This window comes from Pelophylax lessonae, assembly GCF_965119305.1.
Source record: "Pelophylax lessonae genome assembly, chromosome: 3".
In the NCBI taxonomy this organism is placed as follows: domain Eukaryota; kingdom Metazoa; phylum Chordata; class Amphibia; order Anura; family Ranidae; genus Pelophylax; species Pelophylax lessonae.
The window spans coordinates 278999353-279023326 of record NC_138770.1 but is presented as its reverse complement, the minus strand read 5'-3'; the positions used below and the strand labels follow the sequence as shown (position 1 = coordinate 279023326).

General features: G+C 37.1%; 1 protein-coding gene across 6 annotated transcripts in view; it reads left to right on the top strand.

Annotated features, from left to right (window-relative positions):
- PEX5L (peroxisomal biogenesis factor 5 like) overlaps positions 1-23974 on the top strand; it is a 396344-nt gene that overhangs the window by 157489 nt on the left and 214881 nt on the right. For 3 of the 6 annotated variants that reach the window (XM_082252037.1, XM_082252034.1, XM_082252036.1), the window contains exons 2-3: positions 10343-10408; positions 22340-22444. The exons of 1 other annotated variant lie outside the window; for it this stretch is intronic. In XM_082252037.1, coding sequence (XP_082108163.1) covers positions 10343-10408; positions 22340-22444 — 171 coding nt within the window. The remainder of the gene's footprint in view (positions 1-10342; positions 10409-22339; positions 22445-23974) is intronic. 2 more of the 6 variants (XM_082252035.1, XM_082252038.1) reach the window with 1 other exon arrangement.

Below are 23974 nucleotides of genomic sequence, written 5' to 3'. Positions count from 1 at the left end.
TGAGATGGCAGCGCTGGAGAAGAACTTTTCAAGGTAAGTATTTCTTCTTACAGGTAAGTGCGACCCGGGACAGTTCAAAAGCTATCCATTGTGGAATGTACTAGCCCTGACTGTCCCGGGGGTATTTTTAACTAAAATACCCCCCCGAAGGCTGGAACTCTGCTTTAAAGTGCTTCTGCATGCTATCTGTGTGGCTCACTCTATAGGAAGCTATTTGTTTATTCTTCTTAACAACTGACTGAGCTATCTTGTAAATAATCACCAGTGATTTTAGTAGCATGAGTAAACAAATAAAAATCCTCCCCAGTAGCCCTAGCCTAATGAGGTGAATGACAACAACCGGTTAGATCGCTCAGGAGCAAAAGCAAAAAAACCACCTGTTTGGCTTATTCCAGACCTCAGCGCACATTGCCATGTACTGTATATATTTTTATTGAGAAAAATGCGGTGAACTAGCACAGAGATAGTACTTAAGTTTCGTAATAAAAAGCACAGCATGCTAAAAAATTACTATGAAAACACACCATAAAAATGTTTATTTGTAAAGTATAGAATTTATGAAGTAAAGAAAAACAATGATAAAAAAAAACTGTTTATAAACAAAAAAAAAATGTGAAAAAAATTATTATAGTTTACCTTTAAATATGATTGCATTATGTAGATAACTTAGCGCATGACCTTGGTCTTTGCACCTTTATTGTCTTTGCCTGCATGTGTTTAGGAAAATAATTATCTTTGCATTATTGGCTCCTACTAATGAAAAATAAAATTCTTGTGTCCTAGGGTGGGATATTTTTATTTTATTTTTATTGCAGGTACTTATATAGAGCTGTCAATTTACGCAGCGCTTTACATATACATTGTACATTCACATCAGTCCCTGCCATCAAGGAGCTTAAAATCTAAGGTCCCTAACCCCCATTCATACATACACATAGTAGGGCCAATTTAGACAGGATCTAATTTACCTACCAGCATGTCTTTGGAGAGTGGGAGGAAACTGGAGTACCCGGAGGAAACCCACGCAGGCACAGAGAGGACATGCAAACTCCAGGCAGGATATGTTGGGGTTTATTTGCTAAAGGTGAATAGGATGTTCACTTTGCAAGAGAATTGTCCCCATGGATTAGCGAATGTTGGGAAGTTTCACTTTGTAGAAATACCCAATCACATGCAAGGATATTTAAAGGGTAGCTCCAGTTTAGTGGGAAAAAAAATCAGCAAATAAAGAAAAAATAATGTAGCGTATACAATTGCGACTCAAATCATATCGTAATTGAATGTTATTAAAAACTACCTTGACTTTTCAATCTGCAGCCATTTTAATGTTCTGAAAATGCAATACAATATGGTTACATGGAGGTGTTCTGTACACAGAATGTGTACTGACCACACCCCAGAAACAATTTCCTGCTTGTGTGATTAGCTCACCAATTTTCCCAGAAGTCTATCTAAAATACAAGTCCGATTTCTGGCATCCCCTGCAATAAAAATGTAATTTTTGGTGAGATACTTCCTATAGGAACACGTCTAAAGGGATGCAGGCCCAGAAGATTTCCTCATTAGTGCTCTGCAGCTGCCACAGCTGATAGATAATTATGAAACCACTCCCATTAGACCCACTCAGCACAGAGGAACAAACATGGATTTCTTCAGAATAACAAAAGGTAGTAATCTGCAACAAGGATTGTTAAACTCCCTGCAATGTACAGAGATCACCCAGAGGGGAATGTTTTTTTCTGTATAAAAGTAGATTTAAGCTTTAAAAAAAAAAAACAGCATTTTTGTCTGAACATGAGTGGGGGATGGAAGTCAGCACAGCTTCAACACATTCTAAGTTCTGGAGAAAATTCCCTTGCAAAGCAAACAGCCTATTTGCCTTTAATAAGCGAACCCCTTTGTCTTGGCATTGTTTACTGTCGCCTGTATTTGGCAATCTAGCTATTTGGCCACTCTATAATTCTGATTCCGGGGATTCTTGCATCCTTGTGTTTGAATGTCAGACTGCAAGCATTAATAATAATACTGTATGTTACATAACCATAATTTCTTAACAGGAGATTCATGCTTACAAAAGCTCATTCTTTATAACCAGCACCAACGTCTAATCTTTGCAATCAATAGTGTTGGAAAAAAGGAAACTGCTGCTTGAACACACAGCAAGTGACAATAAAACAGTCAGATGTAATATCACTTAAATATTGTTATCTTTTGCTTCCAGCATTGTATTTTCTTCGCTTTGCATTTGCAGAACATTACTGTATTTTCCTCAGTGTGCTATGTTTTATCCCATTTGTAGCGTTTCCTTTCTCAAGATCATATTAAAGATGTCATTTTATATAATCCTGCATGTTGCCTTTTACTAGCGGAAAGCAAATAACAGGATAAAAGCTTTGATTTCTGAAGCAAAACTTCCTGAACTGCAATAAGAAAAAAATGACACCCACAGAACCTAGTGATTTTCCATTAAGACACATTCATAAACATAAATGACTAAAGAAGAAAAGAGGAAATATACATCAAGGTTTCCTTTTATTAAGAATGAAGTATTATTATCTTTATTTGGGACATCAACATAGCTCACAGTGCTGGAGAACACTAAACAATTCACGCTAGTCTATTCCTTCAACAAACCTACATTATAATGCCACATGCACATGTGGTGGCAATGAGATCAAATTGGAGTACCCAAAGAAATCAAGACACAAGCACTAGTGGTATATCATTTAGTTCACTTGTTCCTTTATCTCATTTTAGTTCTGCTATTTGCAAGTTTCATTTTAGAGAAACAAATGGTGGGTTTTCTTCATTTTTTATGAGTCTTTGTATCGTTTTTTTTCAACGTGTAATACATTACTGCTTAATTACATCAACAATCTCATTGCTAAGCATGTGAGCTATTAAATTGGCAGGATGCCTCACTGGGATTTAGTTTTCCATTCCTGAGGGACAATGGATCAGAATATTGTACAGCCACACAAATACATTTCGATGTGCAGTATACCATCGTTTTGGCTGTCACTCAGCAAGTATAAAGCTGAGAAAACAACATGCCAGCGTGGGAACTGTGATGCGATTTATTTTCGCTTCTTGTTTCAGAGTTACAAAAGAAAGGGAGGAAACTCTCCAAAGTGATTTGAAAACCCTTCATAGATAGTTTTCACTGGGCTAGGTATACCCATTGAAAGATTATATGTTTATTACTGTTCTGGTAAAAACTGAAACGTTTTGGATTACCACTAATGCCTGGTACACACGATCAGATAATCGTACGGGAAAAAAAATGCTTTCGAATTGATCGCACGATAATCTGATCGTTAGTACACAGCTTATTGACAGCCGATCATGACATTTCATCAAACAAAATCTGAAGGGACAAACATGAAAACTTTTGCCATATGATAGCCTAGCGAATGACAACCGTTTAACCGGTTCCAAACCGGCCGCCGCTATTTACTGCGGCAATGTGGCTCTGCTGCGCAAATCAACATAGGTCTACGTCGGTCATGAGCAGGCAGCTAGGGGGCAAGCACACGCCGCCACCGGCGCGCTCCCGCCCCCACTCGTCAGCAGGGAAGCCAATGCACGGGGCAGGCAGCTCTGATTGCCACCTGACACGCACGATCGTTCCCTGCTGAGAGAGAAGAATGATCAGCTGTTGTAAACACAGCTGACCGTTCTTCTCTCGGGAATGATCATTGAGCCCCTGTGATCCTTCTATATAGGATCATAGGTCTCTAAGATCATTTCACAAGCCACGCCCCCACAGTTAGAATCACTCCACTAGGCTCACATTTAACCCCTTGATCACCCACAATGTTAACTCCTTCCCTGCCAGTGTCATTATTACAGTAACAGTGCATATTTTTAGCACTGATTACTGTAGTAATGTCACTGGTCCCCTAACAGTGTCAGTTAGGGGTCCGATCTGTCTGCCGCAATGTTGCAGTCCCGCTAAAAATCGCAGATTGCCGCCATTACTAGTAAAAAAAAAAAAAACACAATAAAAATGACATAAATCTTTCCCGTAGTTAGTAGATGCAATAACTTTTGCGCAAACCAATCAACATATGTTTATTGCAATTTTTTACCAAAAATATGTAGCAGAAAATAAATTGGCCTAAAATGTTAAAAAAATTTGATTTAAATTTTTTTCAGAATTGCCGCTCTTTTTTTTGTTTATTTAAAAAAATATTGCACAGGTTATCAAATACAACCTAAAGAAAGCTCTATTTGTGGGGGAAAAAAAAAGGACATCAATTTTATTTAAGTACAGCATCGCACAACCGCGCAATTGTCTGTTAAAGTAGCACAGTGCCGAATCACAAAATATGGCCTGGTCATTAAGGAGGAAGATCTTCTGGTCCAGAAGTGGTTAATCAGTACAGTATGCGTTTGCTAAAGATCAATAGACAAGGAACACGCATGATCAGAAACACTTAAGTAACCCAGAAAAAGCTTGGCTGCCATTGTTTTTGTTTTGCACTATCCGATACATAGCTACGCAACCAGGAAGCTTTTCCAGAATCATACGGAAAAAATCATACGTTTAGTACGCATTGTTGAATTTGATATTAGTATCATGCAAAAAAAACGCGAAAAATAAGTCGTCCAATTATCTCATCGTGAACGAATCATTATCATCTGTCCCACTGACAAAGGTCACTAGGATCAATACTGAGGCTGAACCTCCCCAGTGGGTACAAAGACAGCAATGACAGGAGTTTTGACACATTTAGTCCCGGTTCACACATATGCGATGCGGGAACCCTGCGAATCCACTGCGGGTTCCTGCATCACACTCAACTCACAGGCAGCTCACATTGCCATATGCAAATCGCTGGGGGTGTCAATAAAAAGGTAACGACACCCCCATATCAGTTCCCATATCGCAGTGCAAACTGTCAGTTCAGACATGAATTGGATCGCATAGGTGTGAATATCCATGTGATCCAATTCTAGTGCGGACCCAAAAAAGGGTCCTGTGCGAGTTTGGTCCGAATGTGATGCAAATTCAGCCATACAATCTTTATGGCTGAATTTGCATCGCACAGACATCACATGTGATTTGCAGAGCAGTGCGCTGTGAATCACATGTGATGTCTGTCATCGTATATGTGTGACCCGGCTCTTAGGGTTTATGTCAATGGGTGTTGGACTTGTATTGATGGCATCAGTTTGTGACACTTCTGAGATCATTCAGAATTCACTGACAGTTATATTTGACCTCCTTCTGGTCTTCATTTGACGTGTTTTAAGTGGACTTTGCATTTCCAAAGACTTGTAAGAGAATGGAAAACCCACTTGTCGAAACAAGCCCTAACACTCAACATTTTAAAAATGAAAAAAAAAAGGAAGAGCCTTTAAATGTGCTTTAATATACATTGACAAACATAATTATAACCTGCACAATGTTTCATTATTTATATTATTATATTCTGAATATTTCCATATGTATTTTTGTTTATTTAGATTTACAGAATATAAATATATATGTATATATATATATATATATATATATATATATGTGTGCGTGTGTCTTTATGTTAACTTACAAGCAATGCAGTAGAACTGTTTTGCAACACCCTAGTGTTCTAAGTATTTATGAGATAGTTCACAATCTATGTGTTTTGGGATCTGCTCTAATAAACCCTGTCTTTCCATTTCGGGAGAACATCCACAACAGCCTCGGGCAAACCTGTTATCATTTTTCCCGAATCCTAAACCAGTCTTTTGTTTACTGTGTGACATGTCATGATGTAGCTGTGGTGGGTCATCTAATGAACTCATATCCGCAGTTTAGCTGTCTTCAGCAATTCTTGCAGTAACATACACAGCCAGAAGAAAAATATTGCCAGTTTAAAGCTGGTGACTTGTTTACAGAATTTTAAGAGATAATCTGCTCTTTTACTATTAAAGCTTCTCAACAGATATATATTATTTACAAACTGTTTATCTTTCTGATGTAATATAACTGGAAATTTCTTTTATGCTAATCCTAAGTACTGGTGCAATACTGAAGATTTTGGACATGATTTACTCTTTTTAATAAGCATGCTCCTAGTCCATCGATCTTGAGTAATGCGCTTGGATTATTTAGGAGATGTACAGGTAACTGAACAGGACCCTTTTACAAACAACCTCTAGGTACTTTGCGCATGCATATCCACTGATGTTGAGTGCATATGACAATGACTTAAGCTAGATATAAGTGAACATGTCAGGATTCTCTTCACTGGTAATCTGCTGAACTTGACTCTGTATTATGCAGATCTAGATATTCAACGAGATGAAATAAGTAGTGGAGGTATCTATCAAACCCTATACTGTTTCACTTCTGCAATTACAGAGCCTAACGTCAATGTCATAATGTATATTCCCAACCCCCCAGATCACAGAAATCACCATTTAGTACAATTTGTTTACTGAGATTGTGTAGTGCATGGCTTTATGGTTGCATTAATGAGATTATTATGAATATGTGGGTACATAATATTAATGGGTACTAATATATATAGGTAAAGTTGATCCAGGTAATATCCGATTGCCTCTCAGGGGATCAGGAAGGAATTTCTTTCCCCTGCTCTAGCAAATTGGATCATGCTTTGCTGGGGTTTTCCGCCTTCTTAGTTACATAGTATATGAGGTTGAATAAAGACATCAGTCCATCCAGTTCAACCTGTATAGGTATGTGTGTGTGTGTGTGTCAGTGGCCTGCTCATTTCCCATAACCCTGAATGTTATGATCTGTGAGATGCATGTCCAAAGGTCTTTTAAAAGTAGCCATACTCCCTGCAGCTACCACCAATTGTGGAAGAGAGTTCCACATTCTCACCGCCCTTACAGTGAAGGACCCCTTACACAGCATAAGGTTAAATCTCCTTTCCTCTAATCTCATTGTGTGGCCATGTGTCTTCTTACACTCCTTGAGACTAAATAGTTTTCTACCTATGCTAGGATCGCCATTGATGTATTTGTAGATCGCTACCATGTCCCCTCTCAGGTGTCTCCTCTCCAAGGAGAATAAATTAAGCGCTTGTATTCGCTCCTCATAATTAAGGTCCTCCAATCCCCTAATTAGTTTAGTTGCCCTTCTTTGGACTTTCTCCAGTTCCAGCACATCCTTTCTGAGGATTGGCGACCATAACTGGACAGAATACTCCAGATGTGGCCGAACCTGGGTTTTATAAAGTGACAGGATTACTGCTTTATCTCTGGAGTATATCCCCTTCCTTATGTGCTAATAATTGTGTCGGATTTGCGAGCCGCAGCCTGACATTGCATGCTACTACTTAGTCTATCCTCCACTGGAACCCCCAAATACTTCTCCCTTCAGGATTCCCCCAGAGGTTCCCCCCTAGAGTATAATTTGAGTTTATGTTTTTTGCCCTCAAGTGTAATACTTTAGACTTCTCTACGTTAAATCTTATTTGCCATGTAGTTGCCCACTCTGTTAATTTGTTCAGGGCTTTCTGTAAGATTTCTATATCTTGATGAGAAGTTATTGCCCTACATATCTTTGTGTCATCCGTGAAAACTGAGATTGAGCTACTGATTCCGTTCACTATGTTATTGATTAATAAATTAATCCTCTGGATCAACTGCGGGTATAGGATTTTGTATATGGAATTGTATGGTTGGGTTTTCTTTACTGTTTTTTGTTTTTTATTGGTTGAATCAGATGGACTTGTGTCTTTTTTCAACCTGACTAACTATGTAACTTCCTACATCTATGTTTGGGAAATACAGTAGTATGGGTTCAAATATGAGCAGTTATTTTACTAATGATGAGGAGCACCCATAAGGCTGTGCACCACAATATTTTGATAAATGAAGTACATTATTAAGTTAGAACATTTATATGAATTTCGTTAACTTCATTAACTTTCATTAATTTCACTAACCTCTGCATTTTCCCAACTGTTTTGTCACTGTGTTCTTATTTTCCCTCTTAGTTTTCTTTTTTCACTCTTTTCATCCTATTGTTCAATTCTGTATGTGTTTTGTTTTTTCTTTTTAAAATATATATATTTTTAATGTTAGTTTTTCATTTGACAGCATTTTTGGTTGCATGACAAAATATTTAGTGTTACTCTTTTGTATTGTAATAATTCTTCTGATCTAAAAGAATTTACTCAGTGTTCCCCACAGAAATAGGCTTAACCCAGTGACTTACATTGACTGTTTTGATGGTATCTGAGCTTATCCTTGAAAGGTATTACGTTCAAAACAAAGATATGATATGTTGCAGCTTACCAATCCTTGAATATAATGGCTTTATTAGTTTTCCTTATTTTCCTTTCTTTTCACCAGTTGATCTAACCAGTAACACAATTCCTGTCTTAGAGTATTTACTATAGAGGAGTGGCACCTTTGGACAGCAGCATTTTCAATCTGGGGAGATGTTAGTGTTAGATGCACTAGCCAGATTTAGATGGACTTTACTAACAAATTAAAGCCAGACTCTTCTTTTTCAAAGATTTTATTCAGAGTTTTTTAAATAAAGAATATAAAATTTCAAGCTGTTACAGCAATTTTTTTTTTCACTTTTGGGTAAAGGTTTTACGTAAATGAATAAAAGCTGACCATTGTAATAATACATGTTTGTTCAGTTTATTGCAGCTTTAAAAGGCTGATTGGCCATCAGGGCTACTGAAACAAATGGGGATTTCTATTTTTTTCTCAGAAGTGAAAAGTGCAACAAAACTTTATTTGAAGATCTCTGTCTAATTCAATGTTTTTCAAATTTGAGATTAGTTGAGAATGGCTTTAGACAGTTTTAAAATATACATAAGTCAGGAAGTAGTCATGTTTTTTTTTTTTTTTTTAATTCAGCTCATATAAATAAATGGAAAATCAATGGGATAAAATGTTATATTTGCAAAAGTAATTTTTTTTCTCCATTTTTTAAAAGTTACTGCAAAGATCCCCTAGAGTGATTCTGGCATCAATGTTGCTGGGTCTTCAGGGGTGAACCATTTTAAATGGACAGAGCAATTACCAAGTCATGTTTATAAGGACCACAAGTGATCATTGTGTATAGCACATACTGCAATTTGTCAAGGCAAATAGCAAACTATGTTAGTGAATGCTGAATATGGGTGGTATTCAGTTGAGAGATTCTTGTGTCATCAATGACATTCAAATGTTTAAGACAGGTATAAATTTGGTTTGTGGCTGTGAGAAACTTTTGTCATCATTTTTGTACATCATGTTTTTTATATGTGAATACCACCAATGTGCCTTTGTGTATGTGTTTAAGGAAGCCCTCTTTCTTCACAGGTATGGGTTTTCAGTTCATGAAAAAATTTACAAAGGAAAATGAGGGTGGATTGGTGCATTTAAGTAATGAAAAATGAGGACAAACTGAAGTAGTATACTCTTTATATGCATTTCAAGTTTTTATTTTTGATACTAACTGGACCTTTAGGAAATATTCCAAATTAGTAAATTAAAAATTGATTGTACGTGAATATTAATTTATTCAAAATGTATGTTAAATAATTAGTTTAGTCTAGAGAAAACAATTCATTGTTATAACCTGTCAACAGTTAGTAATATAAAGGTCTGGGATTAAAGATACAGTAGACACCATGAGAATTTCGTTAGTCCTACTATTATTTTCTGTATTGAATTATGGTGCTATCAACTGAAATAAAAAATTAGTCAGACTATTTGATATTCAGTAAAGTTCATGACAATTTGAAATAGATATTACATTGTTTATATATTTAATTGCTGCTCACGGTTTAAACTCTTTGTACAAGTTTCTTTAAGGTTAGTCTGTCACGTAAAAAAAAAAATGGTAATAAGTATAGAGTACAGACATTTGGAAGTACCTGAACTTATCTGCAGTAGCCCCCACAGTTATGGGCCAATCCTGGGCCATCATGATCAGGCAAAGCTTTGACACTTTGCTTCCACCCCACTTACTTATTGATTGGCCAATCAAAATGGTGGGCTGCCTCACTGGCCAATAAAAAATGTTCATGGAAAAAAAATGGGTTAGACAAGCTCAGACATGATGAGGATGTGAAGAAACTTTGCCCAATCAGAATGGCTTGTAGCAACTGGGACTGAATGCAGGCACCTAACTTTATACCTAATAGTAGTTTTTTTTTTTTTTTTATAGTGACAGAGTGACTTTAATATTGCTACTTAGATAAGGACTGTCAGACTTTGACACTCCTTCCCCGACTCCATTGTTACTTTTTTTGGAATATTGAGTCAAATTCTTTTGATTGACAAATCATCTAGATAGAGACAAAATTGCAAAGTAAGTCTATTCCTATTCCACAGGTCAACAAGTGTGATCTAATAAAAGTGTCATGGCTTCTTTCAGGTAGTAGGTGTGACCTTGAAGAAAAAGTGGTTCAGTCTTCCAAAAAGTGACTTGACCCCAATTTTGGTGGGTTAATATTTATTTTTCTCTACAAGGAAATTATTCACCTGCATGCATAGCTATATATAGTTGTGTATCCTCAAGATTTATTTCTGTAAGACTAATATAGTGTATGTATTTAGAAGCATGCTGGTAGATTTAGCAAAAATATAGGTTAGATTTTCAGAAAAATGTTGTGACGTTGTGTAACCTTTTATCAATGAACCGGAATGCACCTGCAGCAATGAGCAGCTGACTATGGCTTTTAGTATCTGTAAGGGAAAAGCTGCCATAATGATAAGGCAAGGAGACTTGATTTTAGTTGGTGTCCTCACATATTCATTTTCACATGAAAAGGTGCTATTTCTTCCATGTAAACCTGACATATCTTTTGTTCATTACTTTTAGCTTATTGATTTGAGCAGAACAGTAAAATAATATTGTTTTGCATTGATTTTACCTTTTTCAAAGTGTACCTGTCACCTAAACACAGTAGAGGCAGCAGATTTTTGTAATCTGGAGCATTATTCACGAAAAACGAATCCTTAAGATATTTTATATCAGTGATTACAAGATCCACTTATCATGGATTAGAAGCTTTTAGGGTAAATCGTTTTTAATTTTATTCATCCATACATATGTAAATGCATCTCAAAATTATCTTAAATAATTACCTGTGTTTTTAAATAAAAGTTGAAATAGGAATATTCTTCAAGGCAGATCAAACTTCCCACCAATGTTTGCGTTAAAATGTATTTTTAGCTTTAATGTGGCCTTAAATAAAATGTGTATCTAAAGCTAAAACTTTTACTTTAGTTATTGACTAATTTGCTAAGGTTTAGAAACCCTGTCAGATTTTTATTAGTTTCAAAAGCAACAATCTCCAAAAGACTCAAACAGTTACAAGCACTGACAGATAGCTAAAAGATCATTTATTTAGTTATAACAACAATGCACATTTGCTAAAGGCATGTGAATAACATCATATTTCAACTACTGTATCTAAAAGTAGATATACATATTACCAAAAGTATTGGGACACTTGCCTTTACACACACATTAACTTTATTGCCATCCCAGTCTTAGTCTGTAGGGTTCAGTATTGAGTTGGTCCACCCTATGCAGCTATAACAGCTTCAACTCCTCTGGGAAGGCTGTCCACAAGGTTTAGGAGTGTGTCTATGGCAATGTTTGACCATTCTTCCAGAAGCGCATTTGTGAGGTCGGGCACTGATTTTGGAGAGAAGGCCTGGCTCACAGTCTGTGCTCTAATTCATCCCAAAGGTGTTCTATTGGGTTGAAGTCAGGACTCTGTGCAGTCCAGGACAATTTCATGCGCCTGACTTTGTGGGAACAGTTTGGGGTTGGTCCTCCTGTTCCAACATGACTGCACATCAGTTCACAAAGCAAGGTCCATAAAGACATGGATGAGTGAGTTTGGGTTGGAGGAACTTGACTGGCCTGCACAGAGTCGTGACCTCAATCCAATAGAACACCTTTGGGATGAATTTGAGCGCAGACTGTAAAGCCAGGCCTCACAAATGCACTTCTGGAAGAATGGTCATACATTATCATAGACACTCCTAAACCTTGTGGACAGCCTTCCCAGAAGAGTTGAAGCTGTTACAGCTGCAAAGTGTGGGCCAACTCAATATTGAACCCTACAGAATAAGACTGGGATGACATTAGAGTTCATGTGCATGTAAAGGCAGGCGTCTCAATACTTTTGGTAATAAAGTGTATATTGTTATACTGCACAGCCAGTGTCTAAGAGGGCAGTACCAGACGGGTTCTAACTGTTCTACTAGATTCATCTACTAGAAAATTATTACTATTACTATTATTATTATTACTACTACTACTATTATAATTCATCTACTAGAAAATAAAACAAGCTTTGGCTTTTGGTCTTTCTGACCAGGGGGTATTTTGCGATTCGGCACTGCGTGACTTTAACTGACAATTGCGCGGTCGTGCAAGGCTGTACCTAAACGAATTTGACGTCCTTTTTTTCCCACAAATAGAGCTTTCTTTTGGTGGTATTTGATCACCTGTGCGATTTTTTGATCATGCGCTATAATCAAAAAAAGAGCAACAATTTTGCAAAAATAACAATATTTTTCACATTTTTTTTATATGAAATTCCCCCAAAAAAAGTAAAAATCTAAATTTTTTAAAATTTTTGCCCAATTTGTTTTCTGCTACCTATGTTTGGTAAAGAAAAATCACAATAAGCGTATTTTGATTGGTTTGCGCAAAAGTTATTGCGTTTACTAACTAAGGGAAAGATTTTTGTCATTTTTGTTGTTTTTTTTTTTTAACGAGTAATGGCGGCGATCTGTGATTTTTTTTTGCGGGACTGCGACATTGCGGCGGACAGATCGGACCCTTGACTGACATTTTTGACACTTTTGGGGGTACCAGTACATATGCACTGTTACTGTAAAAATGACACTGGCAGGGAAGGGGTTAACTTTATTGGAGAAGGAGGGGTTAAGTGTGTCCCTAGGGGTGAGCTTCTAACTGTGCAGGGATTTGGCTGTGTGTGTAACAGCACAGATCAACGGTCCTACATAGCAGGACCGTTAGATCAGTGCTTTTACACAGGGAAGAATGACAGGCGGCTTTGTTTACATTAGCCGCCTGCCTTCCTCCCTTCACAGCGGACGATCGCGATCGGAGGTGTCCGTGAATGAGCCGGGGCGGGAGCGCGCCTCCGGCGGCGCGCGCTCGCCCGCTATTGGCTCCCAGGCTAGTGACGTACCGGTACGTCACTTTGCCTGGCCGGGGCTGACCGCCGCAGTATATGTACTTGCGGCAGTCGGCAACCGGTTAAAAGCATCTTAAGCCAAAATGTTTTAATTCAGTTTCAGATACAGTGTGGCAGTGTGGAAGCGTTAGCGCTTCCTTTTTTTTTTTTTTTGCTACCTGCATAGCTACTGGGATATTTCACTCTCTATATGTTGGATGGAAAATTATGGGAAATACTTTACATTTTAATATTTGTCATCAGGGGCAGAGATATTTCAGTGGAGACAACTGTTCCAATGAAAACGGTCTATGTGCAGATTTTTGCTCACTTTAAAGCGAATTGTCACCCAATAGGGGGTGTTTCGCTTTAAGTAACCCCCCCCCCCCCCCCTTCTAGCACATTTAGCATGTCATTTTTATTTGAGGGGAGCGGGTATCTAGTTTTAAATGGTACCCGCTCCCATAGATAATCCAAGAGGAAATTCAGCCCCTCTCTCTTCACCCGCAGCTTTCTGGGATATGTCACAGGTCCCACCAGAAGGCTGTGGGACCATTCACAAGCACATGCACAGTAGAAAGCTGGCTGTAAAGCCACAAGCTGTCACAGCCTGTTTCGCACAATAAAGAAGCTGGTGCCGGGAAACCGGTGAGGTTGGCGCTGGATCCTTGGACAGTTAAGTGTCCTTAAATAAAAAGTCAGCAGCTACAGTATTTGTGGCTGCTGACATTTATTTTATTTGTTTTCTTTAAGTTTATTTTTTTTCTTATGCCTTGCTGTGTCTCATCAACAGTCAAAAAAAAAAAACAACTGATAGGGGTTATAAACTTTCCTACTCCCTTCCTCCCTACTCTATATATAGTAACTGGAACAGCAAGCTATATATAGAAGAGTGTCATACCAGTAGGTAAGGGTATGCTTTCATACACACATATCCCGAAAGCTACATTGGTAGCTCTCAGAATGAAAAAAAATAAATACAGAGATTTATAAAAATAACCATTTAGTGCGGATATGTGGAGTCTACCACTGATTAAGCTGTCCTTCTGAAAATGCTAGCTGTTTGGCTGTCAGTCTGGATGAATGGCTTTTGTGCTAGCTGAGTATCTGGTCCAGAAAATATGAGTAGATCAGTAGTTTTCACTTCAATCTGACTTTCCTGATCTCCATGTTTGTTCCAGGTCAGTGATTCAGAAAGTCAGTGGGTTAGCATAATAGCATAGCATCTAATAAATATCTCTGAAGGGTTTACTGTTACTAAGAAATACAGACTTTTTTTCATGTCATTGGCAGAACTAAACATTACAAACCACAAAGCTTCTGAGGCCTGGCTTGCAAGAGACAAGCCATGCAGGATTTTTTATTGTTACCATTGAAAGACTGCTTTGTGTTTCTGAAATAGCAGCTTTATAGGGACTAAACTGGGAGTTCTGTCATTCTAGAACCACTCTATGTACTCATGGCATGGCCTGATGTCAATTTGTTTACAATCGATGTACAGTACACACAGTCTATGCATGCTTCAGTATGCCACCCTTCCCCCACATCTGGCTGATTGAAGTGGATAGAGATTATGGTAAGCTATGTGGCCAATTAGGACAGTTTTTATTCTTGTAAATATTTCTTAGCCCACCAATGCAATCTAACTGTGAATAGGTGACTGGTACACTTTCATTTACAAGAGGTTCCATGAAGCTAATCCATCAGGGGAAAATGAAAAATAGAGCAGCTGCTTATTTCAGTCAATCAGGTTTCAGCTTTTATTCCATGAATTGCACTGCAAGAGAATGGAACGTGCTGTCTAAATATGTGCTATGGGCAACAGCTCTATGTTTGAGGGTTAAATCGATTCTGCTGTATATGAAGTATGCTTGTCAATGTGCAGTAGTAATTAAAGCAGCATTAGAAGCAACAAATTGTTAATATTAGTGTTGATTCTTCTACATCCAGGGCTTATGTATTAAAGGTGCAAAAAGGGTAATTTTCCAGATCCAGACTTTAAAGAACCTTCTATATATAAGTTCTTTTTAACCAAAAGATTGTTTTCTACAGATAGTCTTTTTTTCAAGTTTAGAAATCAAATGGATTTAGCTGACCTTGATATATGTTTATACTAAAAAAACATAAAGCTTGATGCAAAAAACGTAATGATACCTCGAGGTCAAGCACTAAGCTTGTTGTCTGAGCCATAAAAACCTTAAATTATTTGTAATGTATTCACTTTCCAAACTCTGTATATCTCAGAAAAACAATGCTTCTGTCCACATCTTAGACAAGCCATACACGGTTTGAATCTTGGCTGGTTCCTGCTAAACGGGTCGAAATTTGAACCCTGTATGTGCAGGCAGAATGTACCAAGTTATTCAATCGATCAACTTGGGTACAACCAGCCTGCATGCCTCCCACCCAGAGGAAACAATAGCTCTGTGGGAGGGATTCCCCTGTCAGTGCTGTCTGTGTTGATGGGGGAAATCTTGTACATTTATTTTCAGCAACCTGCATATGGCCGGCCTTAGGCACTGGGTACACTTTCCACAGGTATCAGTAAAGTCTACTTTCACAATAACAGTTATCTTATATTTTTGGCTTTTAATTATCTGCTGTGTGTTGTAGTGAGTAAGTACATAAGCCACACTATTCTATTTGCATTTTTCAACTTCACATACATTAAGGGCCTATTATTTAAAAGCTGATGTTTAATCTCAGCCTGGTGTTGTGTAGAAGGAACTTGGTGACCCATGCCCAGCAGTCCTTGTCATCCATCATATCGCGTAAGATACAATTGCCGGCTGCTTAACAGAGCTGATTAATTGCACAGGTAATTTTCAAAAGTTCACTTCAAACACCCAGTCAAATCATAAAAAGTTAAGAAGTTCACAGTAAACATGACGCCATGTTTGAAGAAAACAGGTTTATTTAATCAAAAGTGCGGGTCAATAATTTATAAAATTCACCCTATATAGAAGTGTACCTAGAAAGACTCAGAGTCTTTAAATGTGCATTGTTCATCAGTGTACAGCCCTTTAACACATAAAACTATACCAGATTCAGATAACAGAAACAAAACATTATGAATTTGAGAAAATTTGGCTTTTTTCAATTTTTCTAACAGAATAAATGCTGCTTTAATCTACTGTAACATTATGGATAGTATAGCATGATATCTTTCACTGCTATGGAGATTTCCTATATTGATAGCATGTTTTATGCTTACAATACACTGTTGTGGATGTCATATGTCTGAACTCTCCACAGAGCACGCTGAATTGTATTCAGACACAATTAAGTATAAGCATGAATCACTGAATTAGTATGTCATGTGCAGGTTTAATGAAGTGTTCTTCATCATAGTAAAGAACCATAGGGGGCATCTAAACAGAGCTTTCCTTTATTAATATGAAATATTAAGTTTACAAAGAAAAAGATACTTTTTTTTTTGAACTAACATACAATTTTTCCAGTACAGGGTATGTCCCCTTCATCAAGGTCCAACCAGTACTCAACCTTGATAAAGGGGGACATACCCAGAAGGCTTGTCTTGAAAAATTGTATGTTAGTGCAAATAAATATAGTATCACAGACAGTACTAAATTGTTTCTGTCGCAAATGCACTAATACGGCTACAGTCATCTCAACTACAAAGAATCAAGTAATAATTTGAATTAGAATGGCTTTCATGCTTTCTTTTTTTAATTTTGTATGAAGTGAGAAAGGATTTGATCTTTTATAGGCCCCTTCTGCTTTCCATGACACCAGCAGTGAGCCCCCACCCAAGTTTAGGCCTAGTATGACATCCAGGGTTCTGCTAAGAGCTAATGTTCCTTTTTCCACTATCTGGAGTAATTCTGCAAATATGTCAATGAAAAATCAAATATGAATTCTCCAAAACAATGTAAGGAGACTGCACTTCAGAAAAAGAACCAGGAAATTCATCCCTGGGAGGATGGGTGTCTTCCTGTAAGAGTTATAGACAGCAAGACATATCTGGGGATCAATTTCCACCTCCATTAACCCAAAAAAGGATTTAGGTTGACGTCCAATTTAACAACTTGAAATGGCTTAAACTGACAATCTCTGTAGAATATCTACAGCTCTTAGGACACTTTAAACCAAACTAGCCATTTAAAAACAAGTGTGTATACTAAGCTATAGAAATACAGTGACTAGCCTGCAGTCATTTCAGTTTAATCAACAAAATAGAAAGAATTTTTCATTTATGTTATTTATAAGTAAATATTAATGTTTAATGTATGACATTTGAAATCCCTATTTTTGAATACGTATAGCAGTTGCAATAATTACAGTGATATGTTGAATTGGGTGTGTGGAAAATTTGGGCCTAAAAATGCCAAAGTATATATACTGTATTTGCAGGCAGTTACTCAAAAGAAAAATCAGAGGGGAATTTCTTGTGTGAACTGTGGATGCACAATAGAAAGTTTATATCTTCCCATGCTTTACTCTAGCAGATCAATTGAAAAGTATATTGCACACAATGTTGTAAAACATCAATACACCCAACTGAAAAAAAAATAGCTTATTTGCTATGATCTAAAATTCAGCAGTGTCCAAAGCACATTCTAAGAAACCACACTGTGATATATCCAGTCAACCAATGACCTGCTTTTAAAATATCAGAACAATGTAATCTTTTAACTAAAATTCTACACGTTTTTCACAAAGGTGACAAACAATAGAGTAACATAATATGATTTTTCCTAAAAAAGCAAACATACTAATACATGGCTGGGTTTTAAACATGAAAGGTTTTTCTCTTTAGGGTCCATAATGCCTCATGAGGTAAGCTCTATATGGAAAAATTACGATGCACATTATGGAAGCTAAAAATAGGTATTTGTCATTAATAAAAATAGGCAATTGATTGTGACCCTAAGCTTAGAGAAAATTTGGATATTTATCTTAGGCTTCGTTCACACATGAGTAACGTTAGTTTTGCTTTTTTGTACTTTAAATGTGTATTTGTATGCATTTACACGCTTTACCAACAATCTACTTGCATTAACTTATATACCAGGGGCATAATTATGAATCATGGGGCCCCATAGCAAACTTTTTATGACCCTTTCAGCAACTTCTCTGTGTGGCAGTTGACGGTGTCAACTGTCTAAGTCAGGGAGAGGCAGCATGAGAACTGTAAGCCTATTCAGTTAGAAATATTAATAACCATCATGACATTTTATATTTTGACAACTTTGTTAATGCTCTTGCGCACAACCATGATTAAAACTTCTTTAATTTCTGGTTTCTTTAGCTATCTCAAAGTTTTTATCCTAAAAGACACTAAACATTTTTTGACCGCATTAGGCATACAGCATACATTTCAGTCTATAGCAGAAGCTCAGAGGGCAATAAATTTACACTGCCAAGGCAGCTAATCAAAGGCTTCTTGCTGCACAGAGAGGGCTCTGTCACTAATAACAATTCCTGTCTATCTTCAGCTCTTCTATACTTGAAACTTCAGAGTTTAGTTTTTCTGAACATTTTCCCTAATGGGGCCCCCCTCCCACCCAAGGCCCTAGAGCAGGCACATGTTACGGCAAGTTGCAACACTCTTGTATACATTTTAATTTGTTGATATACCTTTACATGGGTTTACATCAGTCAGAGTGTGTCTCCTACAAGATAAGCTGACCAAAATGCACATACTTGAAATCAATCAGATTAAGATAAATGCAATGCATATAGAAGCATGAAGTTAATAGTGTGAACAATGGCAATTCTTAGCATTACACTTACTGGAGGTTACTGCAAATTAACACAGATGTGTACTGCTTATGGGAATGACACCTTAGATGTTTATTTTAAAATGTTAGTGCTGTAGTTTCTACTTATGGTTTTATTTAAGAAAGTAGTTCAAAGTGCAGCAGCCAGTATTACTGAATCAAGTATCAGGTGAGAGTACTGTAATCAGATGATGAAAAAGCAAATGCTGATTAATTGTCATTGGGTATTGAACTTCAACAATTAAGTTACACGATTCTTACTTGCAGCTATCTGCAGTAAGCATGGGGCAGTGAGTTCCAGTGTCCATTACTATGGACATTACTATGTCACTTCTTCACTCAGAACAAGTGTTTTCAAAAGTTTAAATGCACATTCTTAAAAAACACAGCTCTGTTTACTTTTATGCCAAAAATGACTAAACCTCTAGCTTAGGTGGACAGATGACTATTCATTCCGCTCATGAGGACAATCTCTTTTAAGCCTGGTACACAATGACTGAATTCTGGGCAGCATCGGCCTGTTCAATAGAAACCCCATGTGTACTGCAGCCGGTCTGACAGAAGCAGGCCATTCGGCCAGCTTCTTTCCAAAGGGCATGACTGAAAAAGGTCTGCCGATTGGCTCCCAATCAGCATTTTCAGCCAATGGCTAAGAACACTAACCGGAGTTTTCTGGTGGAGGGGCCACCCCTCCTGTCAGAAGATAATAGAACAGCAGGGGAGATCCTTCTACTAACATTGCAGAGCTAGTACAGCGGCTCTGATCTGAGCTGCCTTTTTTTTTGTTCACCCCGCTGGGTTGAACGAAAATAAAAATAGTAGTGTGTACCAGGCTTTACCTGATGTTCTGATGAAATCACAGGCATACTGTGTACGTTTTCATCACAATTTACTCTACTCTCTTACCATAGATTAGTGAATTGGGGGGACCTCTGACTTTTCACGCTCTAAAAATCATGTGATCCTTAGCATCTTCCTCTGTCAGAATTACTCTCAGTGATAGCGATACAAGCTGTAAGCCAACAGAAACACAAAAGTGCAGCCCACATGCACCAAAAAATGTATTGCTCTCACAAGATTAGAAGTTTAAATGAGTATAAAAGTTTCCATGGCTTTGGACTTCTGACCCAGGTTTTCCCTTTCTGACTTCATCACGGGATGAGAGGAAACCTTGAGACTAGTAAGAGTGTCTGATACTTACCCAGTAAGGTAGAGGTTTAAGAGATTGTGGCATGTAAGTAAACAGGGCTGTGTCTTCCACAGCAAATATGCTTGAACTTTTGCAATCACTTGTTTTAAGTAAAGGAGTGATATATATTCTGGATATAGTTCAATGGCGCTATTTAACACTGTGGAAAACATTTTTTCCAAACACTTGGCATTTGCAGATAACCACAAATTAGTGTGTTTTTATGTGAATGTTTTGTACTATTTGATAAAATTGGCTGACCTTATTACACTGCTGCTTTTTCATACCCAATATGGGTACCACATACCTTGCAGATAGTTATTTCACTTTGCACTGGGCAGACATGTTTCTAAGGGTTTCCATTCACAGCATAAGCCAGAAGATTTTGCCTACCAATATAGTGTCATTCCTTCTTGTATATATGCCTACTCTAGTTTCACCATCGCAATAAAACCAAAACTGGCACCTGGACAGATAAACACCAATGAGCAAAAATTTTCCACCCCATTTCACAACTCCTCTACCTGATGAGCCTCTATAAGTTACTTAATCTCCAAAACTCTCCTCCAATTTATTGCCATTCCTAAGCCCTATAACTGTGATGACTATTTATACCGGGGGTCTTTAAACTATGGCCCTCCAGTTGTTCGAGAAATGCAATTCCCATCATGCCTAGTCATGTCTGTGAATGTCAGACTTTTACAATGCCTCATGGGATATGTAGTTCCGCAACAGCTGGAGGGCCGCAGTTTGAGGATCCCTGATCTATATCTCTGTTCCCTTAAAAAGTATTACCACTCTTTCACATTCTCAGAACGATATGATCCAACATAGCAACGTTTTTTTTTTTTTAACATACGGTTTTCATTTTGTGTTCTAACATTGACACGTTCTGAAAGAAAGACAGGTGACATATTATAATGTTTTATGACACAACGGTATATGTTCAGTCTTATAAGTTTATTTGCATTACATTTCTATTTATTGCACATTGACATGTTTCATCACACAATCACAAATGCAGGTCTATTTTTCCCATTGTGTTCATAGTTCATTGAATTTTGTCAATTAAAACAGCAGTAAATATTCTATTTTCAATAAATGTATTCAGTACATTATTATTTTTTTTGTCAGACTGACATATTTATTGCCTTTCTACATTCTTACCATTTGATGAAATAGCACAAAATAGCTTCTTTAAATGTATTTTTTTATTACAGGTACTTATATAGCGCCGTCTATTTACGCAGCGCTTTAAATATAAATTGTACATTCACATCAGTCCCTACCCTCAGGGAGCTTACAATCTAGGGTCCCTAACTGAGATTCATACATACACATACCAGGGCCAATTTAGAGAGGATCCAATTAACCTACCAGCATATAAGCCCATTTGTGTGAATATAATAGCCACCATCAAATGACATCCCACACCCACCTGAAGAGAAGGAATTTTTATAGTTTACTATCAGCATTTAGTGAGAGGTTAAAGAGTTATAAGCCCAGTCAGTTTTTTTTTTCCATGTTTTTCCCCGTTTTGAATAATTACACTTTCTATTTTTTCTGGTGGCCATTAACACTGGGATTCTAATTTTGGTGATCAAACATTTCAGGAAAATGTCTAAACGGGGATTTACCTCAATTTGGAGAGATTTCTCCTCCCCTCCTGTTTTTTCAACAGGGCAGGAATTTAAGAGAAATCTACCAAATGAGACAGGGATCCCCGAAAAAAAAAAAAAAAAACTGACAAGAGGTTTGAACTATTTTTTATACTTTGAAAAATTAAAAGTTATGGGATTAGATAAACTTTAAATGGCTCCTACTGCTACAGTTTTGATTTCTTCTTTTTGTAGGCTTCTCCAATTAAAAATAGAAATATTTATGTACAACCTTTTTATTTTTGTGTCTATAGTTATTAAACTATTCAACCAACTTTTTTTTTTGTCACTCTCCAGTCATAATTCCGATGTTCACGCAAGAATCCCAGATACCATTCAATATGTAAGCCTGTTCAGCTGCATTACGTAATCAACTTTTGTGTTTAAACTAATGCTTTTTTCTCAATAACTTTACTAATAATTTTACGATTTTTTATATTATTCAAATGCCAATGTAAAAGTGATCATGATGCTGTATTAACCAGTTAAACATACCGCTGCCATTAGCTCACTTTGCTTTGCAAAAACTTGGGCTTAGTGGCATGTTCTTTAGGGGGGTGGGCTTGTGATAATATTACCCTTTCCTGACACAAGCCATTGTGTATTTCGCTATTGTAGGGGAAAAGCTCTAGGGCGGCAGATAAGGCTGTTGCCATGGTGATGAAGGAGATACCGAGACAGCCGTCTGCAGAGGAAAAGCCCCTCCTTTCTATGACATCACAGGTGGGCTGTACCTGGATTTTAAGAAACTGACACATGCAACTAGCTCTTAGAGGAAAATTAAAAAGTCACTCTCAAACACTGCTTTAAAAGTGTTTTAAAAGAGGCTATATGAATTCTATTTAATCTGAATGCCTGTACTAGTTATTTTCTAGCACTTTAAAATTAATAATGTTATGTCAAATGGTGACATTTAATTAGGTGAGTAGACCAAATGCATTCATGGGCACAATATGCATATGTCAGTTTTGCAGTACAGTGCTTTATATTATTATGTATGTGATGTTTTAATGATTGTGTTGTAGTGAAATAAATAATTGCTTTGCCTAGTTTGATAAGCCTCACATACTAAGTTGCTATGTGCTTGTGCATTTGGTTTGTGTGCTTTTGTGTAAGCCTGCTTATTTCTCACATACAAAAAAGTAAAGAATCCCCCCCCCCCCCAAAAATTAAATATAATAAAAAAAATTATTTTTATTTAGAAATTGGATCTTGTGAAATGGATTATCATTTTTTTTTGTCCCTATAGAAACCTATAGACTTTAAAACTCCAAAATTTAAAATGTGTGTTCGGTGACTTTTCGACAAGGAGGAGGACAATTTCTCCTTGTTTCATTATCTCACTAACTTTCTGCAGCATACATCCTGATGATATCTTCAAATCTAGCCTTTCTTCATAGTGGCCAAGACTTGTTGAGATCAATCCAGGGAAAAAAATCCAAACAACCCCAAATTTAAATTAATTCAAAAGCCTAATTCCATAAGGAATCAGCCATTATATTTACCATCGGTGTGTGTGTGATCAATTCTTCATCTCATGTTTTTTTTTTTTTTTTTACCACTCAACACATTCTGAAAAACACTGAGAAAAAGAGGAACAGAACACCTAAGAACTCAATGAAACTAAAGAACAAACCGGTTCTGTACTTGCTTTATGGAACTCATAGTGGCCAAGGCTTGTTGAGATCAATCCAGGGGGAAAATCCAAACAACCCCAAATTTAAATTAATTCAAAAGCCTTATTCCATAAGGAATCAGCCATTATATGTACCATCGGTGTGTGTGTGATCAATTCTTCATCTCGTGTTTTTTTTTTTTACCGCTGAAAAACACTGAGAAAAAGAGGAACAGAAAACCTAAGAACTCAATGAAACTAAAGAACAAACCGGTTCTGTACTTGCTTTATGGAACTCCCACTAGTAAGATATTTGTGAACAAATCCCCCAAAAAAACACTGTATCCTAAAACCCCCAAATTACCCTTTTTGTAATTGCAAAAAAACTTTTTTCTAAGTTGTGTGGAAATTATGAAATCAATAATTACCAGTTGAAACATAACCTATGTGGCCATGGAAGAGAGGTACAGGCAAATATCTTGTTTTGACACACAACACATTCAACAAAGTACAGGTTTACCTTTACATAAACTAAAGCAGGGAACAATATATACAGACTGAAAAATGGCTTGTTCAGCAGGATCAAATGATTGTCTAAGACCTTAAAAATCCCATTGGGGGTTCTCCTCTGTCCTGTT